Source organism: Polistes dominula, unplaced genomic scaffold (genome assembly GCF_049000335.1).
Source record: "Polistes dominula isolate Pdom_NZ unplaced genomic scaffold, Pdom_raw_medaka contig_17, whole genome shotgun sequence".
NCBI lineage: Eukaryota > Metazoa > Arthropoda > Insecta > Hymenoptera > Vespidae > Polistes > Polistes dominula.
Window position 1 is genome coordinate 2,017,629 of NW_028301049.1, and position 15,825 is coordinate 2,033,453.

General features: G+C 26.5%; 3 protein-coding genes and 1 long non-coding RNA gene across 18 annotated transcripts in view; 3 read left to right on the plus strand and 1 right to left on the minus strand.

Annotated features, from left to right (window-relative positions):
• Nucleotides 1-1,602, plus strand: LOC107065984 (peroxynitrite isomerase THAP4). 4 transcript variants are annotated; one of them, XM_089175718.1, is made up of 4 exons: nt 1-140; nt 274-670; nt 748-924; nt 1,434-1,602. In XM_089175718.1, exons 2-3 carry the CDS (start codon nt 284-286, stop codon nt 880-882), a joined length of 522 nt encoding a protein of 173 aa, XP_089031844.1. In that variant the 5' UTR covers nt 1-140; nt 274-283; the 3' UTR covers nt 883-924; nt 1,434-1,602. The 4 variants fall into 4 exon arrangements, with proteins under 4 accessions (XP_089031844.1, XP_089031845.1, XP_015175642.1 ...); XM_089175719.1 differs by having other exon boundaries at nt 1,437-1,602; XM_015320156.2 differs by lacking the exon at nt 1,434-1,602 and having other exon boundaries at nt 748-1,093.
• Nucleotides 856-7,183, plus strand: LOC107065981 (uncharacterized). 3 transcript variants are annotated; one of them, XM_015320144.2, is made up of 5 exons: nt 856-924; nt 1,815-1,886; nt 1,954-2,016; nt 2,683-2,845; nt 3,084-7,183. In XM_015320144.2, the coding sequence occupies exons 2-5, from the start codon at nt 1,816-1,818 to the stop codon at nt 5,916-5,918; spliced, it is 3,132 nt and encodes a 1,043-aa protein (XP_015175630.2). In that variant the 5' UTR covers nt 856-924; nt 1,815; the 3' UTR covers nt 5,919-7,183. The 3 variants fall into 3 exon arrangements, with proteins under 3 accessions (XP_015175630.2, XP_015175628.2, XP_015175631.2); XM_015320142.2 differs by lacking the exon at nt 856-924 and adding an exon at nt 1,493-1,629 and having other exon boundaries at nt 1,709-1,886; XM_015320145.2 differs by lacking the exons at nt 856-924; nt 1,815-1,886; nt 1,954-2,016 and adding an exon at nt 2,430-2,522.
• The window catches only part of AMPdeam (AMP deaminase), a 23,090-nt gene continuing 14,032 nt past the window's right edge, over nt 6,768-15,825 (plus strand). The window contains exons 1-3 of one of the 9 annotated variants that reach the window (XM_089175694.1): nt 6,768-7,242; nt 7,565-7,633; nt 8,987-9,147. In XM_089175694.1, the coding sequence (XP_089031820.1) occupies nt 7,617-7,633; nt 8,987-9,147 (178 nt within the window). In that variant the 5' untranslated portion in view covers nt 6,768-7,242; nt 7,565-7,616. Of the gene's footprint in view, nt 7,243-7,564; nt 7,646-7,721; nt 8,020-8,986; nt 9,148-10,785; nt 11,410-15,028; nt 15,179-15,825 lie in introns of those variants that run through there. The other 8 variants (XM_089175698.1, XM_089175696.1, XM_089175700.1 and 5 more) reach the window with 8 other exon arrangements.
• On the minus strand, nt 13,398-14,653 carry LOC149031557 (uncharacterized). 2 transcript variants are annotated; one of them, XR_016177677.1, is made up of 2 exons: nt 14,497-14,653; nt 13,398-13,679 (listed from the first exon to the last, which is right to left on the minus strand). It is a non-coding gene; the product is annotated as an uncharacterized LOC149031557 (long non-coding RNA). The 2 variants fall into 2 exon arrangements; XR_016177676.1 differs by having other exon boundaries at nt 14,494-14,653.

Consider the following 15,825-nt stretch of genomic DNA (forward strand, 5'->3'; position numbering starts at 1 on the left):
TACAAGCGGGCTTTTAGAAAATGGTGTTAACGTGTTATCTTTCATAAATATTTATTTATATAAATTCTAACAAACAAAAACATAATAAAATTCTTTAGATAATAAATCAGCAAATGCAGTAATATTTCTGATCAATAAATGTAAGTGTTAGAATAACAATCATAATTCTTTTGTTAAATTTACGTAATTAAGAGGTTAGTGGATTACACTCATTATTTTTATTTGTTATTAAAATCTATTCATTCTCTAATATATATTGTATTTACAATTTAGAAAACTAAATATGAATCGGTTACCAATACATGAAGCTTTGAAGCAAATAGCATTCCTAGAAGGAAAATGGATCACCGATAACAATAATCTTGGATTAGGTAAATTTCCAACGATAAAACCATTTACCTATTGTGAAGAAATCAATTTTACATCTATTGGCCAACCGACGTTCAACTACCTTGCACAGAGTTGGCATCCTACATTAAAGAAACCGATGCATCGTGAAACTGGATTCATGAAAATTATACCAGGAACTAATAAAGTATCTTTTCTTCTGGCACATATTTTTGGATTGACTACGATTGAGGAAGGTACTGTTGTTGATAATGTTATTCATTTAAAAAGCACTGGAATTATGAGACAAACTGAAGGAATGAAACTACCTGCTGTTATTGAGGTATTATTACATTTTTTTAGTTTTCATTTGTATTATTTTGTAAAGCTCATTCTATTTATATTTATCTTTTGTTACAGACATATAGAGAATTCAAAATCAATGGAAATTCACTGGAACAAGTATTTTGTATGGCTACTACAACTGTACCAGAGTTAACAGAACATTTACGTGTAACATATACCAAAATTGCAGAAGATTCAGAAGAAAAATAAAATAATATGTTACTCTAATGATTAGTTTATAAATAAATAATGGTGAGTATAATTAATATTGGAATATTAAATTGTAACATAAATGCGACTGTAAGCAGCTATCAAAACTATAAAAATGCATATAAGTAAAAATCAATTAATATATTTAAACACATGAAATGATTATAGTAAAGTAGTAACTTCAAAAAAAATAAAACATTGATGTAAAGTTTTTTAATATACTTTTGGATTCACCCTGTATGATAGTATATTACTATAACGTTACTATTTTATTTTATTTATTAATAGTTATTATTATTTCAAGGCTTCAGAATTAATATTATTATATTATATTATGTTATATATATTATATATATTATTATTTTTTTAATTTAATTAAGTAAAACGCTTATATATATATAAGTATATATATACATATATATGTATGCATAATAAATATAAGTAACATTATATATTACTAAAAAATAAATTAAAAATAGTTTGATATGATGATAAAAAAAGTTTGTTAATAAGTTAATTGTAAAAATATCATTAATACCCGCATGTTATAGAAGCATGCAACGTATCCAACAACACCTGCGTGTTTGACTACCGAAACACCCCTCTTTCTGCGCGGCGCTTGATAAAACGCGACAGTTCCTCATTGTATTTGTATGGCGAAGGGTCACGTTCCTGCTCTCTCGAACAAATAATTTCATTTTTAATCTTTCAAATATTTCGCTTAATTACAAAAAATTGTCATTAAATGTAAGTGCAATTGTTTAATTCGAGTTATTGAAATTATTTACAAATTGACAGATTAATTCGTTTTTTTCAAAATGGAAAGGATCTAGCGCGCGGTTTTAGTTTTTTCGATCACGTGACCGTAAAATATCGAATATCGATGTTGATCGATAAGCCGAAGGATATTTGAATTGATTTTTATTCTACAGTATGACATCGCTATGTGATGCTCACGATTATTATAAAAAAATGCTCGAATTGCAGAGTAAATTGCGTAAAAGGTAATTATCCTTGTATACTGTATGTATTTTCAATTATTTGTATGAATTATTTGTATTATTGTTTTAGCGAAGAAGAAAGGATACGATTGGAAGAACGTTTTAATTTATTGGTACAAGAATCTCGTAACAGGTAAACATTTAAAACATAATTTATTTATTTATTAATTCTATAATTAATTTAAATTTTAAATTTATATTAAACAAAAGGTTGACAATCATTAAAAAAAAAAAAAATAATATAACATTATAATTATAGTCATAACCAAATTAAAATTATAGTAAAAGAAAACAGTTCACTTCAATTAAAATCAAATATTAATTATCACATTTAATTTTATAATATGCAATAATTACTTTTTATTTATAAACAGATATTTTATTAATAATTTCAGTTGTTTTATTTTTTTTTTTTTTTTTTTTATAAATACAGACCTGTTTATGTGTACGTGTGTGGAATTTTAGCATTGAGAAATTTCATCGATCGTAATACGAAATATAACTGTATTCCAACCAAGTTCGATATTCTATTGCGCGTATCATCCTTTAAAACGTCCTGTAGTTCTCTCATCGCGTGCAGACCTCCAATGCTTGACCTTCCCTTTAAATGTCACGAAATGTTTCTTTTAGATTCCAATTGTCAGCATAAATTACTTTAATAACTATTCTTACAATTAGTTCAAATTCTTATCCATTTTACATTCCTTCGTTTTATTTTGTTTGTTTTATTAAATGATGCAAATTAAATGATTTATTTTTATTATTATCATATAAATAATAAAAATAATTTTATTTTCAGACGAGATACTTGTATAAGCCGATTGCGAATGAAATATATAGAATTTTTAGAAGAACAAAGAATAAGGGATGAAAGAAACCACAAACTTCTTGGCGCATTGGATAGGGTCGACAATAGTCTTTCATTAATGACCGCAAAAACGGAAAAACTTCATCTTCTTAGAGTAAGTTTATCTTTGATTATGTTCTAATAATATTTTTTCTATCTATTTAAATAATGTATGTAAGTATATGTAGATAACATTGCGTGCACCAAAAGCATAATGCTTCCTAGTACCATGACGTTGTTAATTTGATATTATAACATTGTCTATCGATCGTATTGAACAAACCACCTGATATTACATTTCATTTGATATTTTTTCATATATTGTATTTTTAATATATTTGTTTATCTTACAGAAACAGTACGAAACATATTTATTGCGTAATTACGCGAATCGTCCAAATCCAGGTAGCATAACTGGCGACAGTGGAGTTACAAGTCAAATCGATGAAGGATATTCGAAGAAATCTATCGTCCAATCTAATCATCAAGTAAATCCAAACATTCCTTTTTCTACTATTCAATTAAATACCAAAATGAGAGATAATCCATTGAGAAGCGAACAATTGTTGCATGTACCAAATTTACCAAGAACGAGAATCGTTACATCCCCTAATACTTTATACCACAAGATCAATGTTCCTCAAAGAAGTTCTGAATACGAAAGAAATGTTAATTCTTCACCGAGAGATGTTAAAAATATAAATCAACGTTTGCAATTGCCGCAAATGTTATCTCAGATCAATCAACCGGATCAATCGTCGTTAAATCTTGAAAATAATGACTACTTGCAAGCTCAGTATTTGCCTGCATCGATTTTAGAAAACGTGGCCTTGAATCGATCACATATTTCGCAATATAATAAATTATCAACAAGTCATATGGAACCAAACCAAAATGTTACACGTCTTGTTATTAACGAACCTTCGATTAATGACAACATCTTACACCGTGATTCAATGAATGTTCCGTTAAATCAAATCCCGTCGACGTTTACTCAACGTCAATCTAATTTATCGCACACGTTATACCGTGATACCGATTTAAATAAAAATATTCCAAGATCGGCGAATTTTAGTAACTTAGCATCAATCTCTAGTTTGGGATCAGTGCCAAGAAAGATTCTAAAAGCTGATTCACCTCATAGAATGCCGATAGAAGTGTCTCCAAGATCTTTCAAACAAATTGATTATTTCTCGACCTATAAACCAACGGGATATTCCTACAACGATTTCAAATCTAAAGAAATTCCAACGGAATATTTATCACGAGATAATTCACTTTATCGTAATGTTCCAAACTTAAGTAATATTAACTTGGGAAGAAAAATGCATGGATTATCGAATATTCCAAAAAAGAATTCGGATTTGGATGAAGAGATCAGGACTACGAGAAAATTGGAAAACGAGTTGGATAGATACATCGATAAAATTCATAATCTTCATCGAGAATTGGATGTACAAAGTTTGGATGAACATGACTATGAACAGAATACAAGTGGTGATCTTCTTAATATTACGCTTTCCGATGATGGAATAGATTATCCTACGGATAAAGTTAAAGATGAACGTGCGTCTCAAGAAGTTGCGAAGGTTCTAGCCTTGGCTGATGAACTTGCATCTAAAAAGCCTATCGTTAAAGAAATAGAATTATCTTCCGATGATAAAGATAAAGAAATTAATGGAGTTGTACCTAAAAATGATAGAAATACAAATCTTAATTCTGAAACGAGATACGACGTACTTTCCGATCAGACATTAGAAACATCTGCACAGTTGCAGAAGGATGATATTAATAATGATGATATTAATAATGATGTTGCATCGCATGATCTAGAATTAGAACAAGTAGACCAAAATATTCAAGGCCTTGAGAATGAGAACTGGAATAATACGAAAGTTAAAAATACACGAGATTCAAATGAAAATGAGAAAACGATCCTACAAAATAGTGCAGATATAACAGTTGAAAGTAGTACAACTGTAGTAAAAGATCAGAAAGAAGATAATGCATTGAAGAAAGGAGAGGAATTAGAAATTTTAGAACAATTTGTTAACGCTGAATATTTGAATCCTTGGGATGTTCAAAGTATGACAAAACAAATTCTAGAAATACAATTAGATGATACAAATAAAAATAATAATGATAATGAAACGGTGATCGCTACTGAAAATGATCACGAAAAACAGATTACAGAAACATTAATAATAGAAAAGAATGAAACAACGCCACCTGAAAATACAATTGTCGACGAAATTGGTCCAATGGAACAGCAAGATATGAATAAAGATTCAGAGATAATTATGAATAGGGAAGATTTTAATGATGAAAACGACAAAATACAGGAACAAGTTAAAGATATTCCAGATAAAAACGATTATCTGGAATATTCGAGCCAGCCTTATGAAGATGAGATAGGCGACACTAAAATAGAAGTCATTGAAGAAGAAAATAATCAAATAATTGATGATAATCAGCAAGAACAATTGCAACAACAGAATGCGTCAGACGAATATTATGCTTCGGGTGAACAAAACGTTCAAGAATTCGATCAAGAAGCCACATATAAAACTGAGGTAAATGAAGAATTTATAGATCCAAATCAACAGTATAATTATGATCAAAATGCGTTAGGTGAAGATAATATTAATCAAGAGTATGAATCACCGATTACTTATCAAAATGTCAACCAAGAATATGAATCATCTATCGCAGATGAAAATGCGATAAAGACACAAGAAGTATATCCGGAACAATATGAAGAATATCCAGAACAAGAATCTGGGCAAGAATATATAGAAGAGAATCAAGAATATCGCGAGGACAATGTGTACGATGAAAATTACGATAATAATCAAATAAATGATAATGTAACGAATGAAGAATACTTGGAGGAACAGTACACTACTGTGGAAACTGTTCAAGATCCTATTAATACAGAAACTAATTACAACGTTGATAATACAGAAGCTCAAGACGTAATAAACAATGTAGAAAATAATGAAATAGAAAAAGAATCAATAGATCAAAATAATATTGTTAGTGATCATGATCAACAATCTATACCCGTAGAACAAACAATTCAATCAAAGAAAAAGAAAGACCTAATTAATTCTTTATTAGATTCTGATACGGAAAGTACGATTGAAAGAAACGTTTCTAATACTGAAAGTGATTTTGATTTTCAGTAAAGTTTGCTTTAAATGATAGCGCGAATATATAGTTCTAAAGATATTAAATCATAGAATAGATCATGTATTTATATACGATTAGTATAATATATTTAATCATTGATTGAATATGAGAAATAAACATTTTGTTTCCATTGAAATAATATAGTCAATTTTCTTATGGTTTTGTTAAATGTTTGTATATGTTTCATTTGTTTTTTATTATCAAATAATTAGTGCAAGAATAATCTATGAAGTTTAGATTTGAAATTAAATTCAGGGATGACAATTGTATACTAAATGTCTGAAAATAGGAATAATATTTGGCATGTGCGAGGAATACATATGTGATATTTACTTGATATGGATTTTCATAGTCGGACAGGTGTGAGTCTGCGCTAGTCGAGTGTCGTGGTTAACACAGCATCGTATCGTGCGACCAATCACAAATCGTGATGCACGCGTCTCACCATAAACAGTGCTGTAATAATTGTTTTTTAAAACACCCATAAGTTATATTCGGAAGTAATAATTTTTATGCAAATAAATATCATATATATATAGTTACAAATTTAATTAAACCAATTTGAAAATAAAAATAATATATGTTACAAATTTATCGTATAACACGTCTGTATATCGAATAGTTTAAAGTGTTTGTAATAGTATTATTAAAATTATAGATTTGTTTGTACATAGCATATTTTTAATAGTATAAATTTTGTCGATAAAATAATTTTGTTGATATAATAAATTTATTTGATTTTAAAAAATAGCGAAAGGTGAGGTTTTGGAATAATTCGATACGGTCCTGACCGCATACACAGTAACTCTGGTATGCAGTAGTGACAGTCGCTGACCAGCAGCACGCTCCAGCGTGTGTTGTGTATAATCGTTCTTCATTTTTCGATAGTTTTTTTCGTCAAATATTCTGCATAAAGAATTTGAAATAATTCTAATTGTGTCGTAAATATTAATAAGAAGAAATAGAAGTTGAAAATTTTTGAATAAACGCACATATGAGTGCTTCCATATGACTGTAAAATCAGAGAAATAGAAGTACGCAATAATTTGTTGTGTTGTCTGATATCAAGACGAGAAAAATAATAAATACTTACGTAGTTGTTTAGAAACGCGCGCTTATTTTAATTTGATTATTCAAACGCAACGTGATTGGTCGACATTTTTACCGGCTTTCATGTCGTACGTTTAATACATTGTGATCTCAACGTTTGTCAATTTTACACTTTGATTATTTGTTATTAAAAAAAAAAAAACAGTTTAAACATTGAAATACATTTATAAACATTCCAAGAATCTTGTTTGTTCATCGTTTATAACTTATGTAAGTATGTTTCATCGATTTTTAATACATCAAACACTCCCTTACAAATTTGTTTCCATTCCAAGTGAAAGAATGTACAAAAACAAATGCAAAATCTTGCACTTGGGATTACACACAACACACACACACACACATTGTTTTTTAAATTTTAAAATAAATATAGGAACTGTAGTCGAAGAAATGGGCCTTATCTAATGGGTCCATTAATCACATAAACATATAATACCAATTAACATTTTCTATAATTTCTAATACATAAATGCAATACCTAACTTTTCCTTGCAATAAGAATAAACATAATAACTTTATTTATTTGTTTTAGACAAATGCTTCGACTACATAAACATTCAATAAAAATACAAATCTAGGGCCCCATGATCTCTAAAACAAGGTTTTAATATGTGTGTGTGACCAACCATTTTATTCTACACACTCAATCAATGGAATAAAATAAAATCTTTGTTTTATGAACATTTGTCGAGAAATTCTCAAGTGAACGAACAATTATTCTTATATATATATTTTACATATTACAAAATTATTATTATTATTATTATTATTAATTTTAAAAATTTGATATTTAATTATTTATCAATTTTGTTTGTATTATTTCAGTAATACATCATCGTTTTTGAATGAAACATTTTGATGGATTAAATGTATGCAGTTGTAATATTGTGTTTCACATGTTCAAAGAGACAATCAACGAAGTGCATGCACTTTGCACCTGCGCATTAACTGCATATATCTTGAATGAATAACAGTGACATCTTGGAAGTTTGTTTTTTATAATTATTGATTTTTTCCTATCTCAAATTCTTGTTTATTATTTATATACATACATATATATAAGAATAATTCTTCTTGAATCATAATATAATAATCAGTTAATTATAATTGCATTATTTTATGTAATATAGTAACAGTTTCGTAGTATAGCATGAGTAACTATAGTTTAATAGTATATAATTGCATTATTGATTCATTTTGAAGAATTCCCATTCATTGAAATGCACATTAATACATACTGAGAAACACATACAAAGATTTTATTTAACTACTTAATATACTATTATGTATTAGTATAAAGTACCTAACATTTTTTAACATGAAACGATCAAATCCCTCCCCCTTTGATACTGTCATTTAACAAGCTTGAATTAACTTCTTCATGATCTATTAAAAGAACACGAATTTATCCGAGGGTCTTTTTAAAAGAGACTGTTTGAAAATTTGTTATGTTAAAACGTAGTAATCAATAAAATTCAAACTAATTGTTATAATATTATACAATGAAATATATAAAATAACAAATATTTGTTAACTTTTCAAAAACGTTTTCTAAAATGAATTTTATTTAATTTCACGATATTTTTAAATTAATTTTATATTTCATTATTGTATAATAAAAAAAAAAAATAATATAATTATAGAAAAAATATAAATCACATTATATTTCAATAATTTAATTGATTGAATTAAATCAAAATGTTAACAAGGTGATAAAAATAACGTTTGCAATGGATCATAAAATAAATTTGCTTCGTTAAAACTTTACTTCCCTTAAAAGATAAAAAAAGAAAAAAAGATAAATGGCACAATGGCAAGTGAACCATATTTGTATTTGCTTTTCATCATAGTTCATATTACTTCTCGAATGTAACCATTGTTAAATTGCATGATCAATTTGTCAAGTTTTAACAGGTATCACATACACTACATATATATGTATGAATGTTCACAGGGAAAATATGGAGGATAGTATTGCGGTTAACGGTGTAGTTGATGTAAATGGAGTAAATGACAATAACGTTGGATCCGATAGAATTTATTACGAATTGGATGGCGAAGGTGATGCCGATAGTTCTACCACACAAGGACACATCAATCCTGATCAACGTGGTCGTAAGTGTTAAACTAATTCATACCTTTCTTTTTATTTATTATTATTAAATAAAAATTAGGGTCATCGACGCATTATTATAAATTAATGAAGGCACATTTCTTGCCCTATTTATTGTTTTCAATTTTTCTTGTAAATAATAATAATAATAATAATTTTATTAAATATAATTATATAATATTGGGCCTATTATCAAATAAAAATTAAGTCACATTTTTCCTTTAAATAATAATAATTATTATAATTATATATTTATAATAATGGGACCTCATGTTAATTGGGGTTTGCACAATTGCACTTTTTACTCATAGGATAATGCGTCGCTGATTGGTTTACAAAAAGATTGCCTTTTTTAGTATTAAAAATTATTGGGTTGCTTAAATAAAAAATAATATTAAACGTATTTATAATGTAATATGTATATAAAATATTTTTGTAGAATCAAGAACAGTTTATCTGTAGAAATCTAACAGATAATAAATCTAACAAATGAATGTTTTATTAAAATAAAAAAAAAGAAAAAGAAAAATAAGAAAAATAAAAGACAAGAAATAATAAATGTAGCATAGAAAAGTGCTAACACAGGAACAGCATCGATCGTTTAGCATCAACTTTGTTTTCTAACTTTGTTTTCATCTCTATGTACAAGTGTATATATACCAAGTATATATATATACGTACACATATATATATACATATATACATACAGTATATCGATTTCTTACTCTTTAAGAAAACTTCACGAACTCCCATTAACTTTGCCTTTCGTGCTACGAAGGAAGAAAAGCATTATAAAAAGCAATTTAGTGAATATTTATAATTTATTGTCACGATGAGGACTCACCACTTGATGTTCATCTCATTATACAATTGTCACCAAACGTGACGATAATAAAATTCTTTCTGTCAATCATATTCTTCATGGAAACGTAACATTTAATCTTTCTCATTTGTTGAAAATTATTTTTTTTTTTTTTTTGTTTAAATTCATTGATTCAAATAGTTTTTTAATATTTCATTGAATTATTTAAATTTTATTTTTCTATTTCTGTGAATATAATTTTCAAAATATTTCTAAATTTTAAATTAGTTCAACTGTGTTGCAATAAAATTTAGAAAACTGTATTTCATAGAAATATATTTTTGTATTTAACCAAACCACAAAACCATAATTAGGTCAAGTTATGATAAAACATATTTTATGAAAAACAGAATTATATATTATACAGTTTCCAAAAATTGTATGATTTTGATTTTGTACAAAAATTACCAATCCATGAAATAATTCAGGAATAATTCAATTATAATTATTATAATTATTTGAAGAATAATCTTTAACGTTTAAATAATGAATGAACATAGTATATTATATATATATATATATATATATATAAAAAAAAAAACAAACAAATTAATGGAACAAATTTTCGTTGAAATATTGGCATTAAGCCTGCCCCCACGTATTCTTCTTAGTTTATCCTTGTAGTATTTTTGACACTGTCAGAATATTTTCACTCTCTGTCTGTTTTTCAACACTAATAGAGTTCGGGATCCTCCGAAGGTGTCGGTGGATGTACAGAAAGAAAATAACTCTCGTTAGTTTCAGTTTAGACTATAGTTCAGTTCAGTTGCAACGAACAGTCAGTTAATTCAAACATCATTCACGTATACTTTTTTATATTTATTTTATATTTTGATCACGTTAATTTTCATTTTATTGTTATTCAATTATTTATAATTAAATTTAGTTAATTATCGATATTATACGAATGATACAAATTGAGTATATTTACTTTCAATTTAATATAATAAATCAACAAATCATAGTGAAAGTGAACAATAAAAATAACAATAAATAAAATTAATTATAAATAACACTTCGTGTGACCATGTATTTCATACGAATAGTATGCAACACGTTAACGTTTAACATATGTGTGTTATTGAGCTAAAAAATTAAGCAAAGTGTAAAACGAGCCAATCATTGGTGGACGACTACTTCTTGTTGTATTATATAAAACGTAGTTTTTTTAAACGTCAGTACTTCAAATAATAATAATAATTATTTCTTTTCGATACCACCAACTAACGAGTCAGTTTAAAAAGAATCATCTATCGTGACTGTTGTTGTTGTTGTTTTCAAATAATATTTATAAAAATAATAAAAAAATACAAAATGTCGAGCAGAGGTGTGACAACAACAGAAAACGAAACGTTTCTTGGAATTCGGCTACCATCGATTTTTCTCGTCGATACCGAAGAAGGTAATACAAGAAATAACATTTTTATCAAAATTTGTTTTATAAATTAAATATTAATACAAAATTTAACATATAATAATAATAATAATAATATATATATGTATAAATGTTTATGCGTAAGACAGTTCGTATAATTTTCAATGGCATCTAAAACAAATTGTCATTGAAAGATATTTGGAACGTTTAATGTTGCGTAACCGGTCTTTTAAAACGATCGTCTGCACAATGCTATTTTTGTCGACTAGGGAAATAATAGAAACAAAAATTTCTTTTTAAAATACTATTACTATTATCTTATCAATGACACGTTTCATACAGTCTGTCAGATATTTCAAAAGTATTTAAAAGTATTGAAACGTAATCACGTTGAACATTTGCTACAAAGTGTCAATGTAAATAATCAAACACTACGTACTTATCATCATCTGTAAGTTTATAAACGTAAAATTTATATCAGAAATGATTTACCTTGCAAATGTAAAAGTGGGAGGTGAAATGATTCTTGATTGGATAGAAACAAATTCTTGTTCTGTTAAAGATAAGCAATTTTAGTCGTAATACAATCGTTGACTTGTTCGGTAAAGTTCTTCGTTTATTCTTTAAATTATTATTTTCTTTTTTTTTTCGATAGAAAAATATTAATAATCTCTTTGTTAATAATATATTTTTATGCGAATAATTACGAAGTGTATAAACAAAAAAATCATTCAAATTATGTACGAGCAGGGTTTCACCAAAATACGAAAATCTGAATCAAGTAAAACAGGTATATATATATATATACACGTTTTCTATTTATATATATAATTAAAAAAATAATAAAATAATAATAACAAAATAATAATAATAATAATTATAACAAATATATATATGTATGAGTAACAGTTTTAAAAAGTTTACAGTTTATGTTAAAAAATCAAAGTAGATATGATGAAATTAAAAAAAAAAAAACAATAGAAAAACAAATCAAAATAATTGTAGGATATTTTCGTTAGATTATACTACGTTCGTGTAATTTTATTTATAACGATGTCGTATTACGAAGCTGACTATGCAGATAGATAAACATCGGAATTATGATACATAAAGTTAAATAGAAATGTAACTAAATTGTTGTTTAGATGCGTTTATTATTCAAATAATAGAAGGAAATTTGAATAGATGAAGAAGTTTGTATGTAGTAGTAGTAGTAGAAGATAACAGTGCCAAAAGAGATGGTATTGATCTTTTCCACTAGCAAGTAAACAAGAGAGAGAGAGAGAGAAAGAGAGATTTTCTCTCTTTCTCTCTCTCTCTCTCTCTCTCCTTCGTTTTCTCTTTTTCTTTGTCTTTTCTCTTTCATCGAAAAAGGAGACTTTGGTTCATTGCCAAAACTTGATTCACCGAGAAGAAGAACACCAAGTTTTCCACGAGAAAAACACCAAGTGACTTGAACGATCCTCGAATAACTCACACATCTAACTATATTCACATATACATATATATATATATACATCTCTCTATATACTTATATTATATATTGTGTTGAGAAAACGCAACCTTTCTCGAAAATCTATTAATATGTACTAGCTAATCTTTCAAAGTACCAAAAGTTTCAATTTAAATTAGAACTTTTACTAAATACACACACATATAGGTTTTCGATTTTTTGTTTTGTTTTTTGGTAACATTTTATATTATGTACTATTTTGTAATTGTAATTTTTTCTTGTAAAATTATAAATATGGTTTTATTTTATTTTTATTTTTTAAAGATCGATTACTGTATTAATTGGTGTATACGTAAACTGTTCTTACTTTTTAATGATATATAAATCAGAATATTACAATATTATATTGTCAAATGTATTTACAAAAGGGAACGTTTGAATGCACCTGTCACGAAAAGCATTTATGGGAAATCAGATAAAGGTAAAGAGAGAGGGAAAGAGAGAGATAAAGATAGAGTTAGGTGAATGTGAGAACTTAGGGAGAATAATGAAAGAGACGACGAACGTTGAATTGTTCTTACTATTGTAGAGAACACCATTGTTCCATCTATCATCATAGAATTCTCAACTTTCTATATAATTTCTCAATCCAGATATATAATCATTTAAAATCATTTTAATAAAATTCTGTTTATCTTATTGCAACGTAAAATAAATGCAATTCCCAATTTCGCGAACAAAGAGAGTAAATAATTTTCATTTGTATGCGAATTAAAACAAAGACCGATGATTCACAAAATTGTTTATTTTCTTTTTTCGCATACGTAGAGTCACGTTATTTATCCTGAAAAAAAAAATAATAATAAATAAATAAATACGAAGAATTAAAAGAAACAAATTGAAATATAATATTTTCCAATAAACAAACGTGTGCAAAATGAAATACTTAAATCAAATGTCTTTTGATGTATGGCACTAAGAAAAATAAAATAAAATATGAAGAAGAATTAAACGAAACAAATTGAAATATAATATTTTTTTTAATAACCAACTATATGCAAAATAAAATACTTAAATCAAAAGTCTTTTAGTGTATGGTGTTTAAAAAAGATAAAATAAAATATGAAGAAGAATTAAACGAAACAAATAGAAATATATTTTCCAATAAATAACCGTGTGCAAAATGAAAAATACATAAACAAATTTCTTTTGGTGTATGGCACTAAGAAAAATAAAATAAAATATGAAGATGAATTAAACGAAACAAATTGATATATAATATTTTCCAATAAATAACCGTGTGCAAAATGAAAAATACTTAAATCAAATGTCTTTTGGTGTATGGTGTTTAAAAAAAATAAAATAAAATATGAAGAAGAATTAAACGAAACAAATAGAAATATATTTTCCAATAAATAACCGTGTGCAAAATGAAAAATACATAAACAAATGTCTTTTGGTGTATGGCACTAAGAAAAATAAAATAAAATATGAAGATGAATTAAACGAAACAAATTGATATATAATATTTTCCAATAAACAAACGTGTGCAAAATGAAATACTTAAATCAAATTTCTTTTGGTTTATGGCGCTAAGAAAAAGAAAAATAAAAATAAAATAAAAAACAAAAAAAAACAAAAAAAACAAAAAGTACTACCACCATCACAACCAGGTCATCTTGGCACAGAATCCCGGATGTGTGTAACACACCTTTTTGCACGTTCGTAGTTAGTTAATTACTAATTTATTTACTTACTTTAACTTCACTTGTGCGCAATGTGCGTGTTCTATTTGCGTGTATGCATGTGGGAGGAGGAGGAAAAGGAGGAGGAGGAGGAGGTGGGTGGGGGGTGGAGGAGGGTGGTGGAAAGAATAAGAGGGGGAAGAAAATTTCACGTACGGATTCTGTGATGTCTACCAAGTGCCAAGCACAAACTACAGTCAGTGTATTCAACACTTGCGACCAGTTAACATGGTCACCGACCTCTTTCTCAAACATAAACTGAAGAATTCATTTTAATTCTTTTTTATTTTTTATTATTATTATTATTATCTTTCTCTTTAAATCTATCTTCTCTTTCTCTTTGTGCTTTTATTCGAGATTCGAGATTCGAGATACATACGAGAATAATATCGTATCGATATCGTTTATTTGTGTTCTTATTCTCACGTGTGTCTGTCTGTCTGTGTGTGCTGCAAGTGTTGTGGTGTTTATGGTGGTAGTGGTGATTTCTTTCACTGTTTTTGAAAAAAAAAAACAGAAAATTATTATTAAATCAAATATAAAAGGATATTTTAATTAATTCTATTTTATTGTTTGTTAAATTTTAAGAAATTCCTAGGTGAGAATTGAAAATCGATCTTGAGAGTAATCGAGAGTTCGAGATTTAAAATGTTTCTTTTTTTGTTTTTTTGTTTTATCAAATCTTACAATTTGATTTTCAAAAAAGTAATAACCATTGGAAACGTCGATTGAAAGGAAAGATTTTTTTTTCGAATTTTCGTAAATGTATTTTTTATATTTTTTTTTTTTTTATTAATAATCCTATTAAAATCCTATTTTAAATAATCTAAAATATGGTTTGAACATTTTAATGGTTTATCTTGTGATAAATTATACAAATTCGTTGGAAATATTTATTTATCTATCTGTGTGTGTGTGTGTGTTCATCTTCTTTAAAAACGATAAGAATAAAAAAAGATTTTCTTATATATCAAAATGTTATTTTTTTCAAAATTGCAGCATAAATGTTATTAGTAATTTATATATTTTTTTTTCTATTACATTTATTAATAGTAAATTAATTTATTCATTGAGAAAATTGCTTTAATATTAATTTATATATTAAATATAATTTATTGAAATAAATATAATTGAGAAATTAAATTATAATAATAAAAACAAATAAATAAATGATAATTTATTATTTAATAAATTATATATTACATTGCATATTATTGTAAATATAATTTATTGAAATAAATATAA

What these genes read in the sequence shown, in the direction of transcription:
- LOC107065984 (XM_089175718.1), top strand. Translation starts at nt 284, where the DNA reads ATGAATCGGTTACCAATACATGAAGCTTTGAAGCAAATAGCATTCCTA. An exon ending in AACTACCTGCTGTTATTGAG is followed by an intron (nt 671 to 747) that starts GTATTATTACAT and finishes CTTTTGTTACAG; the next exon opens with ACATATAGAGAATTCAAAAT.
- LOC107065981 (XM_015320144.2), top strand. Translation starts at nt 1,816, where the DNA reads ATGACATCGCTATGTGATGCTCACGATTATTATAAAAAAATGCTCGAA. An exon ending in CAGAGTAAATTGCGTAAAAG is followed by an intron (nt 1,887 to 1,953) that starts GTAATTATCCTT and finishes TTATTGTTTTAG; the next exon opens with CGAAGAAGAAAGGATACGAT. An exon ending in GTACAAGAATCTCGTAACAG is followed by an intron (nt 2,017 to 2,682) that starts GTAAACATTTAA and finishes TTTTATTTTCAG; the next exon opens with ACGAGATACTTGTATAAGCC.